Source organism: Spodoptera frugiperda, chromosome 31, assembly GCF_023101765.2.
Source record: "Spodoptera frugiperda isolate SF20-4 chromosome 31, AGI-APGP_CSIRO_Sfru_2.0, whole genome shotgun sequence".
NCBI lineage: Eukaryota > Metazoa > Arthropoda > Insecta > Lepidoptera > Noctuidae > Spodoptera > Spodoptera frugiperda.
Genome location: NC_064242.1, coordinates 6,588,639 through 6,611,033, shown reverse-complemented (window position 1 = coordinate 6,611,033; position 22,395 = coordinate 6,588,639). Strand labels below are relative to the sequence as shown.

The window sequence follows — 22,395 nt, the reverse complement described above, 5'->3', positions numbered from 1 at the left end:
TTCCTTGACATCCGTCCAGTCATCGGGAGACTGGAATTGGAATTCCATCTTAATAAATATAGTGGATATTTTCCATAAGATTTAACTAGATGACTAGCTGAAACTTCAATTGAAACAATACAATACATGATTAAAGTGAACATGTTTTTATCTCTGAATGACAAATAATAAAATTCTGAAACTGCTCAAAGCATCGAAAAAGCTTTGCCACCTCCATTTATTCATAATTCTACGAGGAGTTAATTTTATTTGAGTGAACGGCTACCCAGACGTTCATTCGCTAAGCGGTGCGCCCACAAATTGTAGTGAAATAGTTTTTTTTATAAACGAACTATGCAGTCACATTAAGTTTTACGCCATGCGCTTGTATTTACTGGTGTTGTTGCTTTTTGTTGAAAAATGTACACCGCAATTTCGTTATACGGAAACGGTGGAAGTTTCGTACCAAATAGGTAAGTTTTTATTGTATACAACTAACAATTTATTGTGACTTTAATGTTGTCATTACTAACTGATGTGTTTTTGATTATAGAGCACGTAATTGTGTGTGTACTGAATACAACATCAATGCCATAAGAGAGCAATAATAGCGTCCAGAATTTTTCAATGCACATTTATTTGGTATCTTTCAAATAGATTGCTTTTAAGTTTGATTCATTCCATATGTTGTATGTCTTCATAATAGATATGAGTGGTTTTCCAAAGTTAAACGACTAATAATATTCCTCTCTTTCGTAGCTGGTATATTTGAGAAGGATGCCACCACCCAACTGTCGGCGTTCAATGACAGCTTCAACCATGTGCACCTCCAGGAGGTTCGGATAAAGCCTATCATGTTACAACCGCTGAGGACTGACAGCTACTCAGTTTGGAGAGAACGTAAGTATTTACCTAACTATTACACTATCTGAGAAATATTGAAAAGTAATAACCTAATAGCAAGATAAATAAAGGAACTTGTACAAATGTCACAAAATTACAAACATGTTCAAACAGAAAAGAGTTTCATACACTAAAACAATGTAAACGATGCTCATTTTGTTCAAAAAACTAAATTGTTTTGTTTCGCTACTGTGTACATTTAGATATTATAGCGAAGCCCGTAAAGAAATTGCACAAATATTATTCTATCGATTTTATTTTCACTAGCTCGTTGTTTTCTGTGACATTTCAGTGTGTTCAACCGATGGAATACAACCGGTAGCTATATTTGGTCCACAAAATCCGGTATCAGATGGTAGTACTCGAGACCAGTGCGCTATTATGAACATACCTCACATCCAAGCTACATGGCAGCCTAACGACCCAGACTTAGAACTAAATGAGCAAGAAAATGCAGAAGATGCTGAAACAGAAAGTGAACCAAATAATGAAGAAGCAGAAGGAGAAGAAACGAATGCAGAAGGAGAAGAAGAGAAAGAAGAAGCGCAATTCAAAAAGATTTCAATAAACTTTTATCCGGACTCCGAAGAAATTGCACTGGCGTACGGAAAACTTTTGAAGTATTATAAATGGGGAGAATTTGCAGCGCTCTATGAAGATACCTTCGGTACGTTATTTAATGCATTTTTAAAGTTGTGTTTGAAATTATTTACATTTGTCCCGCGTCTACTAGGATAGACGTGAGTAATTCTCTTAACAATAAATAACAGGTGATATATTGTCGCATAATTTTATTTTCATGACTTTTCTTTACATAACAAATCTTGTTTTACATAGGTTTACTGAGAGTTCAGAAAATTCTGGCTGAAGTGTCTGTGAATTCGCAAATTTTCATGTTTAAGTTGGACCCAGAAGGCGACAACCGTCAGGTAACTACATACCTACCACATTTATGGCACTTTTACTGTTGCCTTGTACTCATACAATATCCAACAGGTTACTTAGTTTTAATATTTTGTTAATATCAGATCTTCAAGGCGCTAAATGAATACCACATAAGCAGATTCCTACTAGACTGTCATTCAGACCGCATCCTACAATATCTGAGTGAAGCGGACAATGCGCAATTAGTCAGTGAGTACCAGGTAATTGATTATTCTTAAAATATTACAATAAAAACACAAAGTATTATAGCACGACGCTACAGAGACGGATTATTTAATCAATTATTATTACGAGATGCCGATTCGATAACCGATAAATCGATGTCGATGCAAAATAATTGACCGAAATAAGTGAAGCATGCTACAACAAACTTAGAACGCTGGGAAACTTGAAATTCAATTTATTAACAGAAAATCGTTCTGACTTTGACACATTCGCTTAAAACTCTATTAAAGCGACGATTTTTCATGTTTTCTCATTGTCGTTGATTTGCTCTTTAATCTTGGTTTTACAGCCGATTACTCAGCAATTCCACTAACCAAGTTCTTTGGTTACTTTTTCATTTAACGAACTGTTTAATTTATCATGTTAAAGTAATTCAGCAACGCATTTCGTATGGCATTCTATATTAAAAGCAAACAATATTAATGCCTCAAACGCCCCTTATACTAATCAACACACTGTGTAGATTGTGTTGGAGAAAGATTTTTTGGAATTCTGTGTCATTTAACTTGGCATCTGAAGGCTTTATTAGGTATATTTTGCAGCACTTCGTACTGGTATCAATGGACGCCTCTACGGTAGCAGAGAAGCTGGTGAAGATGCCATCCAACATAACTTGGCTCAGTATTACTGAGTATGACAAGTTGAGCGATGAAAGACATTATCTTGCAACCAGGGTCGGCAACTGGCAGTCATTGGAAGAATCACCAACTGTAGCCCAGTTCAAGGTATGACGGTTTATCGGTTTACAATTATGAGCGTATTCCGCACCTTTAACTCCTCTGGTGTTGCGGGTGTCCATGGGCGGCGCTGATTGCTTACCATCAGGTAACGCGTAAGCTCGTATACCTCTATTCCATAAAAAAGATGTATATGAATATGATATCAATATGATATTTTATGACAAACAATTTCTTCAAAATAATCGCTTGCTTCACAACAAATAAATTTCAGTATGCAGTTTAAAACACTTGCAATTTAATTACCTTAATCACTTAGTAACATCGATATAATATCTAAAGTAATAAACTTATCAAACCTTCCACAGCTTGATGCGTTGATAACGGATGACGTCGCTAATCACCTGGTGAAGGCGCTCGATTTCGAGGGATTGAAGGATCGCGAACAACCTCCTACTTTCAGTTGTACTGAACCAGAACCTTGGGAGCACGGGGCAACATTTCAACAGAAAATATTAAAGGTAACAGATTATTATATGTATATATTACCGTTTTTTAAACGTTGCTTCACACTAGGGTTTTCTCTTATGTCGTGAATTTACAAACTTACAAGCTCACATACACATGACACTCAGACCCGAAACAACAATTTGTGGATCACACAAAGAGTTGCTCCGAGTGAGAATCGAAGCCGCTACACATTACGCGGCAGCCGGTTGCCCAGCTACCGCACCGACTGTGTAGTCCATATTTGCATTTAACAACTCTCTACGATTTATTCTATGAGCTTTAATTATCAACAGTTTACGTACGTACTTAAATAAAGTTTTTAAGAATATTAGCAATCTCCATAAGTCATGTCAGTTATGAGGTCAATGAACATAAACCCAAACCAAAAATTCGGCCCAAAAGGGGAGAACTTTTATCAAAATTATTATACGTATTACATAGTTTCGCCAACCTACATTTTCCAAAACTCACTATCGCGTGATAAAGTTTTACGATAACTATTTCAAACTTCACTTATTATGTTTCCAGACAAAAACCTACGGCGCTACAGGGAACATAGAATTTGATCAAAATGGTCGTAGAATTAATTATGTTCTGTATGTTAATGAGATACACGTGAGAGACAGGCAGACTATTGGCAGATGGGAGTCTGCTAATGGTTCGGCTATCATTGAGACCACGAGGAATAACAACAGCGTCACTAGCCAACAAAATGGTAAAGAATTCAAAGTAAGTATCTAAAAAGATCAAAAAACTGAAAGTAAACTACTGAAGTAAAAATGTACTAAATGTATTCTTATAAATGAATTCTACTCATATTTACAAATTCTTGTCGCAGGTAATATCCCGCATAGCGAAACCCTATTTCTGGTACAATGAAGAATGTAACGTCAGGGAATGCAAAGATGACGAAAAATTCGAAGGCTTCTCTGTGGACCTGGTCAAAAACATAATTCGCATTCTGAGAGAAGAGAAATATAATTATACGTATAAGTTTATATACGACCCGGATATGGTGTACGGAATCTTTGATCCCGAGAAAAAGAAATGGACCGGCCTTATAGGATACCTGCTGGACAAAGTAAGTTGTAAACAAATTATACTAAGTACCTAGTAGCTGTTGAAAGTTATCAAAGTTGTTTTTTCTATGAATATAAAACTGTACCAAGTACCAGCTGGAAATGGCCGAATGTATTTTTTGTAACCACGACGATAAAAGAAAGTTTTCATGCAAAAATATACCGTCTACTTATTAAAATAAAAACTTGTTTCTGTTTTCAGAAAGCTGACTTGGCCGTTTGTGATTTAACCATAACAGAGGAACGGAAGAAAGTCGTAGACTTCTCAGTACCGTTCATGTCTCTTGGAATAAGTATTCTGTACACCCAGGATCGTAAAGTGAAGCCGGGCATGTTTTCCTTCCTCAATCCCTACACTTTCGAGGTGTGGATGCACACAGCCACGGCATACTGTGTAGTTTCTATCATACTTTTCATTTGTGCTAGGTAAGTGATTATCTACTTAATATATCAACGACAGAATCTAATTTATTGTTTTTAAGTAGATATTATTGTAGATTGGATATTATTCCAGAATATCACCAGCTGATTGGCAAAACCCAGAACCTTGTGAGAAAGATCCGGAAGAACTAGAAAATATATGGACGTTTAAGAACTGCGCCTGGCTGACAATGGGTTCCATCATGACGCAAGGATGCGACATATTGCCCAAGTAATTATCTCTTGTTTAGAATTACTTGACTAAACTCTTATATGTAGATTATACAGAATTTTCACCAAATTCAAACTGAATGTAGATTAAGTAGTAGTAGTAGAGTGTTTATTTACAATTTAACGATACGATATGATTATTTTGCATTCACCAAATTGACTTCTATTTACAATATTTACCTAGATAGTTGTGACCATGGACTATCTGTCACCCAGTAATCATTTTATTTATTACTATTTTACCAATCCAGAGCTATAGGAACCCGCTGGGTTTGCGGTATGTGGTGGTTCTTCGCCGTGATCGTATGTCAAACGTACATTGCCCAGCTGTCAGCCTCAATGACGTCAGCCTTGGAGAATGAACCAATCAACAGCGTCGATGACTTGGCCAAACAAACTAAGATTCGATACGGAGCCATCAATGGAGGATCCACTCTTGAGTTTTTTAAGGTACAATTATACTGTAGTTACCTTACTTCACATAGTTATTTAATAATAATACAAAGCTACGTCACGCCTTTTATCCCCGAAGGGGTAGGCAGAGGTGGTAATCACGACACGTAATGCCGCTATACAATGTACACCCACTTTTCACCATTTGTGATATAAGTCCCATGTAATAGGGGGTGAGCCTATTGCCATATACTGGACACAATTCCAGACTCTATGCTACTACTGAGAAATTTTCGAATAACCGAAAAAAGCCCAATAATACTTTGCCCGACCCGGGAATCGAACCTGAGACCCCTTGTCCGGCAGTCGCACTTGCGACCACTCGACCAACGAGGCAGTCAAAAATAATACATTAAATTATTATATTGCAGTCCTCCAAAGACAAAATGTTCAGGCATATGTACGAAACTATGCAAGCGAACCCAGCCGTCCTAGTAACCAGTAACGACATAGGAGAGAATAGAGTACTGAAGAGTAAGAACAAATACGCTTTCTTCATGGAGTCCAGTACCATTGAGTACAAATTGAAAAGAAACTGCGATTTGAAGAAAGTCGGAGGCGAGTTGGACAGTAAGGATTACGGGATAGCTATGCCAGCAAGTGAGTCGTCTTGATTTCTTTGGCTTATTCCATTCTGGTAACCTTGTATTTTGTCCTTTATAATTAATTCATACCTTATGTAAAAAACTGATAAGTGAGCCTTAATAATTATTAAATATTTTTGGTAACAAAATTGATAAATGATTCATTAAGGTATAACACTAGGCGTACTAACTTAATTCTTTACTTCTACGTCCTACTAGCAAATTCCAGATGTTCTAAGTAATTGAATTAAAAAATTCGTAGCCATTACGCCAATTAAACAAAGTCACGGATCATTGATCTCTTTTCCAGATTCACCATTCAGAACGGATATAAACCGAGCCATTTTAAGACTAAAAGAATTAACAACTTTGGACAAAATTAAAAACAAATGGTGGCACGAAAAATATGGAGCTAAAAAATGTGAAGTAAGGAAATTATTTATTTGCTGTTGTAGTCTATTTGAACACACTTTTATTTTATATCTAAAGTTTATCTCTTTTTAAACATTTATAGTATCTACTAGCAAACAATGATTCTCCCTGTTTTCCTGCTTTTCTCTTGAATGTTTTCCTGAATTTTCTTTGCTATAAACCTTACGGAGTCCGACACCTTTCCAACGAACACAAAACCGTGGAAATCGGTCCATGTGTTCTGGAGTTATAGCGTCAGGAAGGAAAACCCGACTTATTTTTATATTATAGATAATATCAGAATTCTGAAATAGTATTATTTTTTACTTTTGACAGCCTGTCACCGATGAAAACGACACAGAAGGTGATCTTGAGATGGAGAACTTGATCGGAGCCTTCGTGGTGCTGGTGGTAGGACTAGTGTTCTGCCTGTTCATGGCCGCCATCGAGTTCATGAATGAAGTCCGCAACATCGTCGTGCGTGAACAAGTACGTTACATGTTATTGTTTTACACTGATGGCAGTTTTAATAGAACTATTTTTTCGTAGCATCTCCATTTTTACATGTTGTATGAAACGACTGCCTCGTTGGCCGAATGGTTGCAAGTGCGACTAACGACGTGCGGTAAGGAGTCTCGGGTTCGATTCCCGGGTCAGGCGAAGTATTGCTGGGCTTTTTTCGGTTCTCCGAAATTTCTCAGTAGTAACACGGAGTCTGGAAATGTGCCCGGTATTGGCTCACCACCACTTATAATATGCATAATATGCACCTCTGCCTACCCCTTCAGGGTTAAAGGCGTAATGATATAAATAAAAAAAAATAAGAAAAAAAACAATTTTTGAATTACAGGTAACCCACAAAGAAGTATTCATCAAAGAATTGAAGGCTTCGCTAAACTTCTTCCAACTACGAAAACCAGTGCTTCGCAACCCTAGCAGAGCTCCATCCCTAGCCAACACGGACAGTGACGAAAGACGAGAGAAAACATCTAAAGCCATCGAAAACTTCATGGATTTAGAAAAAGAAGTCCAATAAACAACGAACCTCTTTTACTAATTAGCTCAGAGTGAAGTGTCCAATAACTTTCTATTACTTTAACGTGAGCTTATTACTAACTGTAAATTCGTTCATTACTTGCTTTAGTAGCGAAAATAAATGTTGTAATAAAACGTTCATTAACTTTTTATCCCAATATTGATTCAAAGAAGGTTTAATTTGACATGACCTTAGGTCATTCATCAAACCTTTGACATTTTAATTTAAAATTTTGTGTAAAAGTTGCTTCTACTAAAATGTAATAGAAATCGAGTTATATTTCCCTCTTAGATCGATTTCTCCTTTTAATCCTACAAGAACTATTTACCTAAGCAAATGCGTGTCTATCTATATCCAACATAGCTTGTAAAATCTGTCCAGACAGTCCCAGACCACGTTTTGCTTTCGGCGAATCTAATCATTTAGGTTTGAAACTGTTCGCAATGAATGAGCGTTAACGAACACCAGTTAGTTGGGGCACCGTATACCAATACCTAATCAAGTTGAGACAGCTTAAATTCAGAAGAAGAAACATTACACTTACTTGCGCTTATTTCTATAATTTTATTACTAGAACTATAGAGGAACAACACCGTCCAGGTTTTAAGAGTCAAAAAATCAAAAAAAAATATCATAATCGTAAGTAATATATATACATAGCTCTTCTACACTTATTCCCAGTCATGTTATTACTTCAAAGCAGTAGAAGGGCGGCGTCGTACTACTTTTAAGAATCAGAAATCCCCGATAATTATCAAAACCAACTTAAAGACTCAAGACTCTGGACTTTATGTCCATCAGTTACTTGTTTGTCATTAAAGTTACGAAGCACGCTAATATTTTTTATAACAACAACGTCTTAATTAGCTCAGAACACTCACCATAAAGGTGTAAACCATGTTATCGATAGAGAATCCCTAACTAATTGTCACTTGGTGTGAAATGACACTATCACGTACAAAGGTTAGGCGAAGGTGATTTTTCCTCTCTCAGTCAGTTGTCGGTGAGCTACTCCGCTGGATCTGTACGGTAAACTAGTCAATTACGTCGAGATTAATGTTTATATTGGATAGACGTAACGTAACTGCTGTCGATTGTTATCTACATATAAGTATCTAAATATCTATGTATATGTAAAACTCTTAATGGGTCCCTTAATAGTAAAAAGAGCTGCAGAGGATTTTGCAATTACTCAGGTAACATGAAAACAAGGTTTTATGCTCTTCGAAGTTGCAGGTAAACGTTATTAATAAAACTAAAGAATTAAAGGATTATTTTATATATGAATGGGTAAAGTTATGGACCAACTAGACTTTTTTACTTATTTTTACCAACACGTGAATAAACAGAAGAAACATCAACTGAATAGTAACAGATAGTGCAAGAAATAAACCAAAGGTAAATACTAATCTATGTATTTACCTGTAAACACACAAGCGTCAAGTAGACTGTATGCTTACGTCCGCGTCATTACATTGGTAAACTGCAGTTTGAAATTCAATAACAGCTTACCCTCCATGAACACGAATTGAATGATTGTATTCGATGAAGAGATAGAAGTACGAGATGTCAAATTGAAAGTATTTTATTTATTTATTTAATCTTTAATATACACAATACTAAGTGTAATAATAATAATGGTACATAATATAAGTAATAATGGTACATAAGGCGAACTTAATGCCATATGGCATTCTCTACCAGTCAACCTACTATATACCTATTTTATCGGATTTGCCTGAAAATATCTTCAATGATTGCAATCTGCTTTTGCGTTTTAAGGGAACTTTAAGGTCCATTCCATTTTATGATGCAATTGACGCTTTACTAAATGTAAGCATAGTTATCTAGAACCCCGACTTGGGAAAAGGCAGAAATGATATACAATTAGAGCAAAACTCAGTTTTCCGTAGCGCTTTCTAAGCGGAGAAAATTGTCAATGATAGTGTAACAGCGAGAGCTAACTTGAACTTAACCATTGGTTTTCAAACATAATCATTAGAGTGAGTTAGTTCCTTTCCTGTTCCGTATATTCGTTTTAAGTTACGCCTGAGTTCATCAGTTAATCATAAAACGGTTTCATAAACTTCTTTCATGACTTATTTTGGTTCTATTTTTCGTAATTGTTCATACCACCAGCAACTATAACGAAATATCAGCAAAGGAGTCTCATACATACATACCTTTACGCCTGTCTCCCATAAGGGCGGACTTCCTCCATGGGAGACATTGTCTTCACAATGGAACGCCTATTGGTATGAATTTTACATATGTATTTACTTCTCTTGCTTCATCAACAGTCGGGTGGTTTTCCGAAAAAATCACAAAAAGTTAACGGCGTCATTAGCCTCAACCAAAAGTTAACAATTCTGCCAATTGAAACACAAAATTTGGTTTCAATAAATTAAGCTGTGACACTGCTCTCAACCAATCCAATAAAAATAAGGATGATAATAAGCTACCGCGATGCTTAATAACGCAGGAGATTAATGATTTGTTAAATAAAAGTTAAAGTTTTTCGGAAAACCACCCAGTCGCACTATGCTTAAAATCTCATACTCCAAAGACAAGCTTAGTTTATATATTTTAACCTAGATACTGTCAGTCTGCGTGTCTGTATCTTAGTCATCGTGTTTATTTACTTAGTTTTATCTTCTATGTACTTTATCTAAAGTAGTGCGATCTAGTTTTGATAGAGTCGTATCTCGTCGCAGATGAAAACAAATGACAGACGCAGCGTTGTATAGATATTGTAGTCATCGTGTAATAAACCAATAATAAACTATTTTTGTAGTTAATAAAGACTTTATAAAGAACTATTAATTTATAACATACGTGACGTGTAGTCACAATGGAAATTATAACATATCTATTAGATAACAAAGTCACAAATTATTATTTTAATATCAATCATAGCAAAATGCTTTTGTGTCGAGTGTAATTAAATAAAGTCGTATATTCAGTTTATTACCCTGTTGAAAATATGAAGGTAAATAAATGATAAGTTCAATATTTACGTTAATGTTTAAAATTGTGAACTATTTCATTTGTATCTAAGGATTTTACAATTCTGCATTCATACCAAGAAAGATAACAAAATATAAATAGTTGTGTGGTACTAAATTCACAATAAATAATTTGAATTTTTGTAATTTATGCTATATACTCCATAATACATAATATTACTTAGTTTTATTCGTCCCACTTAATGAAAGTTAATATAAATTTTGAAAACTAATTCAACACTTTGTCTTGTCTTTTTTAGAACTAACCTCTGATATTATATAATTTTAGAACATCTTATGGGTGGTTTTCCGAAAAAAATCACAAAATGTTAACGGCGTCATTAGCCTCAACCAAAAGTTAACAATTCTGCCAATTGAAACACAAAATTTGGTTTCAATAAAATAAGCTGTGACACTGCTCTCAACCAATACAATCAAAATTAGGATGGTAATAAGGTACCGCGATGCTTAATAACGCAGGAGATTAATGATTTGTTAAATAAAAGTTAAAGTTTTTCGGAAAACCACCCTTATAGGTATATTGTATCTCGGCATAATTTTATAACGTAGGGTAATCTTTCAATGTCAAGCCATCTCATACCAATATATTTATGCATATCGGGAGATTACAACATTCTTAACCGTCCTTAACATTATAGAAAAGTATTCTGACGAAATTTTACCTTCATTCATTTAAAACAATTTAAAGTTTTAAACATACGCATACACACATAGAATTTTAATTTCCTTACTCGACTTCTAAAAGACAGATAAAGCTATTTCACACAATCTTTTGTATAGGAACTCTTCAAAGTTAGAAGACAAAAATTTATAAATCGACCAAATAAGAAAAAGGAAATTGTCATGACGTTGTTTTGTAATCTCTAAGGACGTTCCGAAGACAGGCTCCACGAGGAGGATTCGAAAACTTCTTTTGATTACTTTTAAATCTTGTAATAACCTCTGAAAACAACAACAAACTATCTGTTGAATAATTTTAATGATGTAAATAATAGATGCATTACATTGTAATTATCTTGGCAATATCTTTATTTGACGCACAAAATTATAATAGGTATGCTTGAGAATAAAAATATAAGTAAGTATAAACAATGTTTTTTTGCTTTAAAATGGTAAATATTAATATTACGAATCATACCTACATATACATAATATGGGATGTACCACCATATTAACGTTTGGACACACGTGTGACGCATAACATCCCATTCAATTTCAGTTAAGCAAAAAATAAAGCGTATACATCAAATAAACTAAATCTGTTTTTGAACCGTTTTGTGAGTTGATCAGCGGCATCCGCTGGGCTGCACGTGCTCCAGACCATAGCTTGTTGCGTCGCCGACGACGCACGCGACACCCGATCGGAAACGAGGGAACTGTCGGAAGCCCGCACTACCATTACATCTGCCTACTTCACAGAAACAGTAGGGACCCCACGACGCGCTCGATCATACACAGTCCACTGACGTGTCATTGTGTGCAGAACAAGATTGCGAGTGCAAAAACCAGTCGAGTGACACTTTACCATTGCGTTTTATCGAGCGTTAGTGCACGTCTCCTGCGCAGCAATCAATTGTAGCGAAAGAACGCCGAATGTGGTCGTAGTTCAGTGGCGCGTGAGTCCCGCTGTAAGATGGCCGTGTCGTGGTACGCCGTGCTCGCGCTCGCCGCCACCGCGCTCGGAGCCACTATTGGACGTAAGTATCATATTTTGACAACAACTCTCACACCACGTTTTTATTCAGCTTTCAGTCACAGTTTACTTTTTATTTGTTTAATACACATGAATATTAAAAATATATTTCAATTTTATAGTGCTTTATTAAGAGGTATTTTTGAAATGTAGTCGTAATAAATCGGGCGAATTGTCAGCTTTCTGTGTGAGTCGTATGCAAAAGCATTAACATACAGTGGCAATTAAAACTGACATAAACAACCGATATTGGTTGTATTAAAATAAACATTTATATATTTCGAAACACAATTACAGAACTTAATGTAATATAAAAAACAACAAGACTATCTGATCACCGACCTTAAAAAAGATGTAGGTAAAAAATATATCTGCGCAAATACTTCATATTCATAACTGATGTTGCTAAATCTAAATCAAGACTGATTGTTGTGTTATTATTACTATCGCCTTATGTAAGAAGATAGTAAATAATTTCCTACTCATTTACGTAACTTTAAAGATTAAAACTAGACACTATTATTTCATTCTTGCCGTGCCTAAGTAGAGTCCGTATAAGTCAGGAAATCTAACTGACCTATGCCATATCTGGGTTCAGTATAGGTTAAATGCTTGTTATTAATGCTTTTTATAACAATCATGATCGAAACAAAATTGGGATTCTCCTTTGTATGACCCCAATGCCTTGCCAAGCTTATTTGACATTCCAGTGACCAAACTGAACGGGAAGTGACACATACAATGTATCCCAAGTTCTCCCTCTGGAAACAATAATAACACAGCGAAAGGATATTTTGGTTGAACAACTCTCAAGTTATACTGCATATGTATTTTTGTTTATACATTCGCTTTTGCTTGTAATACATTTAGTTAAGTTATTAGTGCGAGTATGATAAAGTATTATAATGTAATAGACGGTGTCACTGTTTAGCCTACTAGTTTAGAAGAAAGTGATCAAGATCACTATGGCTTAGACATTGAACCGACCATGACCTTTCTCAATGATAGTATATATTTGAATAACTTTCCAAACTATCGAATAATCTTCTATCTAAATACATATTACGTCTCATTTTCTTTGTACTTATTAAGGTATTTACAGATCGGATTTTATGATAATTTCAATTTAAAAAATAACAATAAATAATAATGTTTGTCGTCATAACAGTGGCGGATAGTATCTTATCACCAGTAAGCAAATTAATTAGCAGCATTTAATACGCAATTTGTCTTACTTACGATTATGTAAGATAAGATTCTCAGATTTACTTATAAATGGATTTAAAGTAGCTTTGTTATTCATGGGAGGGGCAGATTGATTTTTATGATAGAATTATGACTGATTTTTATGATAGACTGAATTCCTTATGTAATTGATGATATACAGTTTTTTTTATTTGAAACATACACAATAACTCTCCAAGGGATATGATTGTACGGATCTGCGATTCTGCTTAGCGGGTTACCGGGGCTCAAAAAGCAGGAGTAGGAGCGGGGTGGTTTTTAGTCATTAAGAGTCTGACATTACCTCACGCCTCGCCCAAGGTGGGAGAAATCATTGGATGATTTTCCCAAATAAAACAAAAAAAACGTTAAATTGCTACAATAAGATCGGTTTTATAACACTCGAAAGTTTTGTCACGTTGATGCTAAACCATCCGCAAATCTACCTTGTTAAGTATCTATAACATATAAGTATATAGTATGTTACTAAACCATGACTGTCTCAAGAACAATTTAATCAATATTGGAAGTAACAGTAATAGTGGAACCTCGGTTCATGCATTTGCAATCAAAACTGTAACTATCTGTACGTAAACATTTTTAAGTAAACGGGGCTAAGGAAATTAATTAAATTAATCGACTCTCCACGTATTTTTGTGAAACAATTGCGATGTTATTTCCTTCAGAATTTAGATTTTTAAAATAGAAACTGATTCATTGAAATCTTTACTAGGTATATCTCTGACAATAAATGACAAGCGACTAAAAATATATTCATAAAATTGAAAATAAACTAACAAAAGTTAATTCAAAAGCATCACAAACTAATTTGCATAGAAACGATGCAGCCGAAATCTGCGATAACATTGTCAATTAGAACAACGACACTGACTCATTGTCCGAAACTCTTTCTTCGCAGCGTTACGACAACTGCTCGACTGGTCGACCACTCACGTCAGTCAAAGAGCTTCACTTATGTAACAGAACAGAGCATCCGTATGAGACCACGCGGTAGATTTACTAAACACTCAATTAAATATGCTTCGGTACACATCGCTCTGCAATTATGTCATTAGCCTAGTATTACTTAACGCATACTGGGACTCACTGCACATACTGATAAATCATTGTTTTCCGTCTTGGATACATGATAAATTAGTTTCAGTTTCGCAGTAAAGACTAAATTGGCCTAAATCTTTGTACCTCTAGACAGGTTGTTAGCACTTTCACTATCGGTAACGCACACTGTAACAATACACGGACGGTGTGGGGTCAGTGAATTCAGAAAGGACTACATTTTCGTTCACTCGTCAATTTAGATTAGTGGTTTAGCTCGGAACCTCCATTAAATCCTCTTTGACCGCTTCTATAGAGGTCATGTTTAATTGAATTCCTGACTAACAACTTTACTTGTCTATATAGACTTAGGACTAAACAATATTGTCATCTATCACTTTCTGAAGCTCTGTATTCAATACGTCTACATTGACAATCTCTAGCAATCAACGACACGTAATGCCTCATATTCTATTAAGTTCTTTAGCTATCACTATTTCCTACTCATGTATTATGTATTACTGGTCTATATTATGTATATGTATTATATTTAATATGCTTACATAACTCTTATTTCAGACACATCATTGTATACAATTGTACGCAGCGCAAACTATCTGGTCATCACTTTAACATTCATCTTCATGTAACATTTCAGTGTCACTAGTACCGCAAAAGTCGTCGCCGGTAGTACTACCGGTCGTAAAACCGAGCCGGATAATACGGACTTTGAAACGTGTATGTACGTAAAGTGTACGGTTCCAAGGACCTCACTACTGGTGGGTGGTAGCACGCATTGTACATTGCAGAAGACGAAGTAATAAATAACACTAACGCGTAGAACATACCAACTAATTACTAACTTATCTGTGTATAATTATAAAATAATGCGCCGGATAACATCACCAGTTTCTCTTTGAGTACAAAACAATACAAATAATTTAACTATATACATACATATTTGAAACTTTTAGTATACGTAACTACTTCAGTAGCCTTTGTTCTGACATATTAATTTAAAACAGTTTCTAAGTCTAATTAGAAATTTCAACCTATTTCACAAAGACTAAATTCGCTATCACTGAATTCTACACAGCTTGTTAGTATTGTACTCAGTACCCTTTTATTTAGTTTCCAGATCGAAATTGTGATACGTCGAGATAGGCTAATCAAATAGTTGGTTGAATTCCACGAAGCAATGTTAATAACCACATTTGATCATAAATATTTGGCTTTTGAAATACTGGGAATATACGTTTTATTTTATCTCCTATCTGCTTTTGGTTTGTAATATGAATACACGTAGTAATTACAAGCGTGTAGAAGATTACATCGAAGTTGCATTATGGTCTAAAATTGCATAAACTAAAGCAATATGACCTAAATATATTCACGTCTTCTTAGCCATGGAGTAAATAACGACTTTTAATTAAACTAAATAATTAATTTTCGTGAATTAATGATAATGTTTTTCGGCTTACTAGCATGGCTCGAAACTAGTCGAGTTACTCGTCAAATACTTACGTGAGTAAGCCGAAAAACATACTATATCATAAACAATTATTAACGTTCAAAAACTGTGATAACAAATAATAACAGATCTTAAATAATCTAGCTACAGAACCTGACTCAGATTTTAATGATATTAATTCCAGCAACGGAAAAGCAAATATTGGAGAAGTCAGCCTGCGGTCGGGTGTGGGTGACAGTACACTCGCCTGAAATCCGGTTAGCTGCTTCAGTAACTCTCTTGGATGCAGTGGAACTTAATTGGGACTTCAACGGGTGTTTTAGTACACCGACACAAGTAAGTGCTATACTAACTAGATTACGAGACTCGATTGCAGTACGAGAATGTATGATGATGTTTTATTCTGTCTATGTAATGCCAATTACCATTTTTTATATTATTTCGTCTAGTAATTGCAAATACGATGGTCATTTATTATTTCTAGTAATACTAGTCTAATAAATGCAAGTATGATTGGAAAAGAAAAGGTGCCAGGTTCGATTCTTGGATATTACTAAGAGTTTCTGGCATTAGTGTCTTTATAAGATAGAAAACTCTACCAATAGGATGAGACTTAAGTGTTTTAATTCAATTTTGATTATTTCATCAATCATCATTTCCCTAAAACACCCACATACAAATCACGTAGTAAGTAAAAAATTCCACCTGTCCTTGTCTGAATACATTCCCACTATATTTAACGCTAAATTAGTAGTTGAAGTGCAAATTCATCATTCGTCATCCTTTGGAGTTATCGAGCTGTGAAGCATGACGTTGACATGTACCTACCCACATACATATACACTCTTAGGCCATGTGTATCTATAAAACATATAATCATTCTGATCTATGATTTACTTCTGCTTGTTTACCGCCCTATTCCGTAAAAAACCTATATTTATGTAGAATAGAGTCAGTCCGGCCAACCAGAATCTAACATATACTTAGAATATGGAAAAATCTACATAAGGTTTTCTTTTTCTTCCTGTTTTCTTTATCAGATTTGCTTGACATGTCTTCTGTTTATAAAATACGGATCATAAACTTCCACTAGAACTTTACAAGCCATTAAATCAGCAACAATTATAAGAATGAAATACAATGAAAGTAGTACAATGTTAGTTATTCATAATTATTAGCAAGTCATTCAACAAAATTAAACAAACATATTGAATGAAAAACAATATTAACATTGATCTTAGATAATGACTATCTTCAAATAATTATTTACTATTATCGCGCACTAATCTTCCGGAGTATAGGAATTTGATTGTTAGATTTATTAAGTGTAAACTGAAATGTGGAAACATAGGAATGATTCAAAGTATCAATTTTTGGACAAAACTTAAGACATTAAAGATTTTGAAAGACTATTCTTTTGACGAATTTGAAAGAATTGTCTTTCAACATCGTCAATCTCTGTAAGTTAGTAAGTACTCTGTAAGTGTATTTAAAATGTTGTCCCAGTATTCGTACAATTAATTATTTTTATAAAACAGGTTTATATTTTTTACCAGACTAAACGTAGATTACTCTAAACACAGTCAATCAATGCATAAAAACGTAACCGCATAAGTCAGATTTGAATCACAGTGGACTTGCAAATTATTATGATTGACACAATAAAGCTCAAAGTTGGCTGAACTGTTCACTACCGTTCCTGTACTCTTTGTTTCGTTGCATCACACAATAAACTGTAAATCTGTCAGGGTAAATTGAAACTTATAAAGCTCTGTTAGTCATAACATTAACACTTTATCCACTCAAACGCCCGGGCGACTATAGTCGCCCAAAAAATTTTGGCGTTAAACGCCAGGGCGACTATAGCAGCCCATTTGACTTGTTCACTTCCAACGAATTTTTATCTATGACAAGCTTCAAAGAGCTTTACGAATGTTATACTAGATGGATCTGTATTAAATAACGCATCTATTGGTCGGTAAAACAGTATGCCAGGTGACAGCAAGAATATAAAAAATAATTGTTTACAAACTGTGTGTCAAGTTTTGTGAAGTGTTTGCGTTTAAAATTGAAGTATTCATTTATTTATCATCCTACTGTATTAGTGTTGTATATTAAAATAATCCTTAAGATTCATTCTTTCAAAATAAAACAACGAAAATAAATAATTAAATAACGTTTAGTCAAAACTTGTTCAAAAAAACAAACAAATATTTAGCCCGTTCTGTTAAGTTCAACTTTTTTTTATGCATTTGTGATTGATTTCTGTACTTTAATTAGTATATATTTTGATTCCTTAATAATTCAGCTTTATACTGGTATTTTTTACTTTGCTATAGCTGCAATAGTTTGCTAGAAAATACACTTTGAATCGGTAACGGCATGGGGCGCTCGACGCGGTTCAACACAGATCGAGCGCGTGGGCGTACAAGGTGTTGACAGGTGTCGCACGTGAACGTTTGAGTGGTTATGATTCTCTGCTTTGTCTGTTTGAGGCTATTATGTACGTTGACCTTTTTCTTATTAGCATTACTTGAATTCAACAACGAGATTTTGTTCTGTTCTTTTTGATACTGTCTCAAAATATACGTTCGTGGTTTAATTAGCAGCTATGTCAAATATGTTGTGTATACTTTTACTTTGTACTCTTTAATAACATTTAATAAATATACAATCTATAGTATGTCTACAAATCATTTTATGTAACATAGTATGACAATCACACGGACGTGACACTTCGTCCGTTGACGATCAATTTTTATTATTCACGGCATCATTTGCTGCTCCTTCAAATACTCAGTTACGAAATACAATAATGGTGGAAGTGGTTTCGCTTACATGTCACCTACCGATGAATGATCATACCCACATATCAAATACAATTGCGTGTGAATGCAAAGGCAGGAAATCAACGGCAATGTATCATGTTTTAGTCACGTACAAAAATGGATCATAATGAAAATTACCTCATTTTGATTTACTACCCATTATTTACTATTACGTATATTTTATAATGGGTAATAACTTTTTACTGCAATGCATAATTCCATTAAATATTAAGTAATCGCTTATTTTATGGTTCCAGAAAAACCTACGTTTACAGATTACATATCACTCCATACTTATGTAAACTTTGACTGCTTTTCTTCCACAGATCGGTCTATTCGATGATAGACCACAGTCATGGAATAACGCGCTAGCAGTGTTCCGCGTGACATCAGTAGAAGGTCATGTCATCACCAACATGTCCTTGGGCGCAGGAACTCTGCCTGCAGGCTGGGCAACTGGTGCTGGGACCAAAGGCCCTCAATGTCTTTGGCCATGGGTCGCTGCAGGAGACAATAATGAAATACGAGCCTTCAATTGCTTGAAAATACAGCCCACTTGGATGGAAGATGCAGGGTAAGTTTCTAAATTCACTGAGAATTAAGGAAATCCATCTCTTACAAACTCCCCTTCAGCACCAAGAAACGAACGTATATTTTAACGCCCTCCAACATATTTGGTTTATGTCTTAAGTACCTTTTTATGTTAAACTTACGTTCTTTTAAACTCAGAACCGCTCTATCATTAACTTTATCCCTTGTTTCAAATTTCAGGCCAAAAATCAACAACTTGCGCATCGGTGACTTAGCTATAGCAGGTACACATAACGCAGGAGCGTGGAAGTTCGACACTGAAGTCAGCTCCGTATCAAGGGACAGCTTCGTGTTATGCCAAGATCGGTCCATTTGGGGCCAACTGGTGCATGGCATCAGATACTTCGACTTCAGAATCGCTTATTACGATTTCTACGACAAAGAGGAAGACAGGTACCTAGTAACCACACTCTTATTCTTCATTTCATTATTTTGGAATAACTTATAACAATCAAAGTAATGTTCTGAGTCCATAAGGTAATATATTTCTGTAAAGTTGCGCTGTAAAATTCACGAGAGTATGCTTAGAGCCCAAGATGGCTCAATCGTGTTAAGGGAATGATTGAACGGCGGATTATCTGAGGATTTTAAGATGGGTTTAGTGTAATCGGTAGTTCCGTGAAAGGCGACAGAGAAAGGTTCACATTACTAGGAAATTGTTAGCGAAAAAATGTTCGGGACACAGAATATTTTTAACAAAAACATATTTTTTCATTCTTGATGAAAAGTTGAAAGACTAATACATATGGATAGTTAATCATACAGTCACTTAATAATCTAGTGATAGCTAGAAAACTCTTTATTATATCATTTTATTGTTTTTCCCTCATCCCCAAAGTATACATATCTCATTTAGCCGAGATAAATCGCTTCATTGCTCTTCAATAAGCCTAGAGTCGACTTGACACGAGAAGTTTGCTACTTAAGCAACGCTTGACCGACTCAGAGGAACGTTGTAGGCAAACTCGCTCAATTTCCACCATAACCACAAAAACTAACTCGATATCGAACAACAATCACTCTGCCTAGTATGCTGTATGCTAATTCGACTATTCGAGAAACAAAAAACTACTGCTAACTTCAGTTACTTGGAAATGATGTAACGAAATGTAATACAATTACGGATAATTAGGTCGTAAACCTTTTGTTCCAAATACCAAATAAACATTGAACGGTCAGGCGATCAATGGTCTCGCATGACTAGGTACTTCTATTACCAAGTTAATGGACATAATTCATTGCTAAACGAAAGATAATAAACATGATATTTTAGTTCAATAGAGCCAGGAGTGGAATATTAGGTATGTGTCGTATAAATATGTATTTTGTGTGTAACATTTCGTTTTCATGATTTCAGATATTGGTTGAATCATAACTTAATTCGAGTCCGTCCTTTGGTGCCGCTGTTGAGAGAAATAAGAGCTTTCCTTGATGTCACGAGAGAGGTGAGTGATGTCTCACAGCACAGACATTAGGTACAACATAATCATAGAGACTAATAGTTTGTTGATAAATTTGCTAAATCACTTTTAAATAATTTATTTTCCATTTTTTTCTTCATCTTTACATGGCATCATCCATTGACAGTTTTACTAAAAAAAAACGTTGATTCTGGCTAATTCTAAGCTACCTTTCCTACCTTTCCAGGTAGTGTTCCTAGATGCCCATCACTTCCCCGTCGGTTTCTATCAACCAGATGGGGCACCAATCAGGTCTGTGCACACAGGGCTACTGCAAATTGTGCAGAGAGAACTGGGGCCCCACTTGGCCTTAGCCAATCAATTTGGGACAGGCATTGGTACCAGGGGGCCCACTCTGCAGACGCTCATCAATGCTAATAAGCGTCTCCTCTTCAGTTATGTTGACAACTCTATAGTTTCCCGTAAGTATTATATACTCATTGAGTTATATAGTCTAAACCACTACTGAGTGCTTCGATAGTACAGTGTTAGGAAGTGTGAATACCCAGCAAGGGGTGATTTTATTTCTGCCTCTCACAAAGTAGTCTTTTTCTGAAGATCTCAAACGGTTAATGTAGTCTACACAGAACTCTAAAAATCAATACACAGTGTTGGACAGAATTATATAACATTTCCGTCTGGTATCATTTTACATAAGTAGATGTACCGTTATCTACAGATACCTAAATAAACAAACCGTAATCGTTGCTACTTTAATTTAATTGGAAGGATGATAAATACACCTGCTAAAAGATAAATTTATATTTAATTAAATTGGGCATGATTTGGAGATAAGTATTCTATCTTCCCAGATAAAATTACATAAATTGAAAACATAGTGCCAACTTATTTTATTAATTTTTTTAGATACTGATCTCAAGCTCATTGTTTTTATTTTTCCAGAAAACCCGTGGCTTTGGCCCATCCTACCTCATTTGTGGGCTAACACGAACAGTCCGACGGAGTTGTTCCAGTACTTAGACAGGGCAATAGCGTCATCTCCCTCGCCCTCAGCGCGGTCGCCACTATTCTCTGCGATGGCGCAGACCACTCCCACTGTACTTGACATCCTCTTCCTGCGAGGATCACTGCGTGACAACGCTGACGCCGTCAATCGCAACGTGACGGCACGCCTCGCGACGCGCTGGCGCACTCAGGCCAATATCATTTCCACCGACTTCTTCTTAGGCAATGACGTAGTAGATTTGTCCATAATGATTAGCGTTGAGCGGGCCTCCCGCTTATGACGTCGTCATAAACGCTTCCGAAGCGGGGGACTCCACGTTAACGCAGCTAGACGCAGTCGCGGCCGTGTCGGTGCTCCCGGCCGTCGCTCGCCGTGGCTCCCACACCGGCGCAACCGCTCGGAACTGCCACGCCAGCTATACTTACACAATCAATTATTTATCTAGTTACCAGCTGATCGCGGATGTCCGCCTCTTCACTGCCATACGTAGAGCACCCAGTCGACAAGTAGTGAGATATTTTTAGATATTTAATTTGTATATAGGTTCTAACTAGTCTGACAGTCCTTTAAAAGGACCGCCAACAATTTGTACATAAAATACAGATGTGCCAAAGAAGGTAACGAGT

At 35.6% G+C, this 22,395-nt stretch overlaps 2 protein-coding genes across 2 annotated transcripts; both read left to right on the top strand.

Annotated features, from left to right (window-relative positions):
* The first annotated feature begins 186 nt into the window (after window positions 1-186).
* On the top strand, window positions 187-7,591 carry LOC118276071 (glutamate receptor ionotropic, kainate 2). Its single transcript, XM_035594212.2, has 16 exons — window positions 187-452; window positions 739-879; window positions 1,175-1,549; window positions 1,720-1,811; window positions 1,911-2,027; window positions 2,595-2,777; window positions 3,098-3,250; window positions 3,768-3,968; window positions 4,078-4,320; window positions 4,521-4,744; window positions 4,833-4,970; window positions 5,221-5,419; window positions 5,794-6,022; window positions 6,317-6,432; window positions 6,754-6,906; window positions 7,268-7,591. The coding sequence occupies exons 1-16, from the start codon at window positions 359-361 to the stop codon at window positions 7,451-7,453; spliced, it is 2,844 nt and encodes a 947-aa protein (XP_035450105.2). The 5' UTR covers window positions 187-358; the 3' UTR covers window positions 7,454-7,591.
* A 4,378-nt stretch (window positions 7,592-11,969) lies between these two features.
* Window positions 11,970-22,385, top strand: LOC118276257 (PI-PLC X domain-containing protein 3). Its single transcript, XM_035594504.2, has 7 exons — window positions 11,970-12,176; window positions 16,108-16,259; window positions 19,078-19,325; window positions 19,523-19,735; window positions 20,700-20,787; window positions 20,990-21,224; window positions 21,706-22,385. Exons 1-7 carry the CDS (start codon window positions 12,113-12,115, stop codon window positions 22,047-22,049), a joined length of 1,344 nt encoding a protein of 447 aa, XP_035450397.2. The 5' UTR covers window positions 11,970-12,112; the 3' UTR covers window positions 22,050-22,385.
* The last annotated feature ends 10 nt before the right edge of the window (window positions 22,386-22,395 follow it).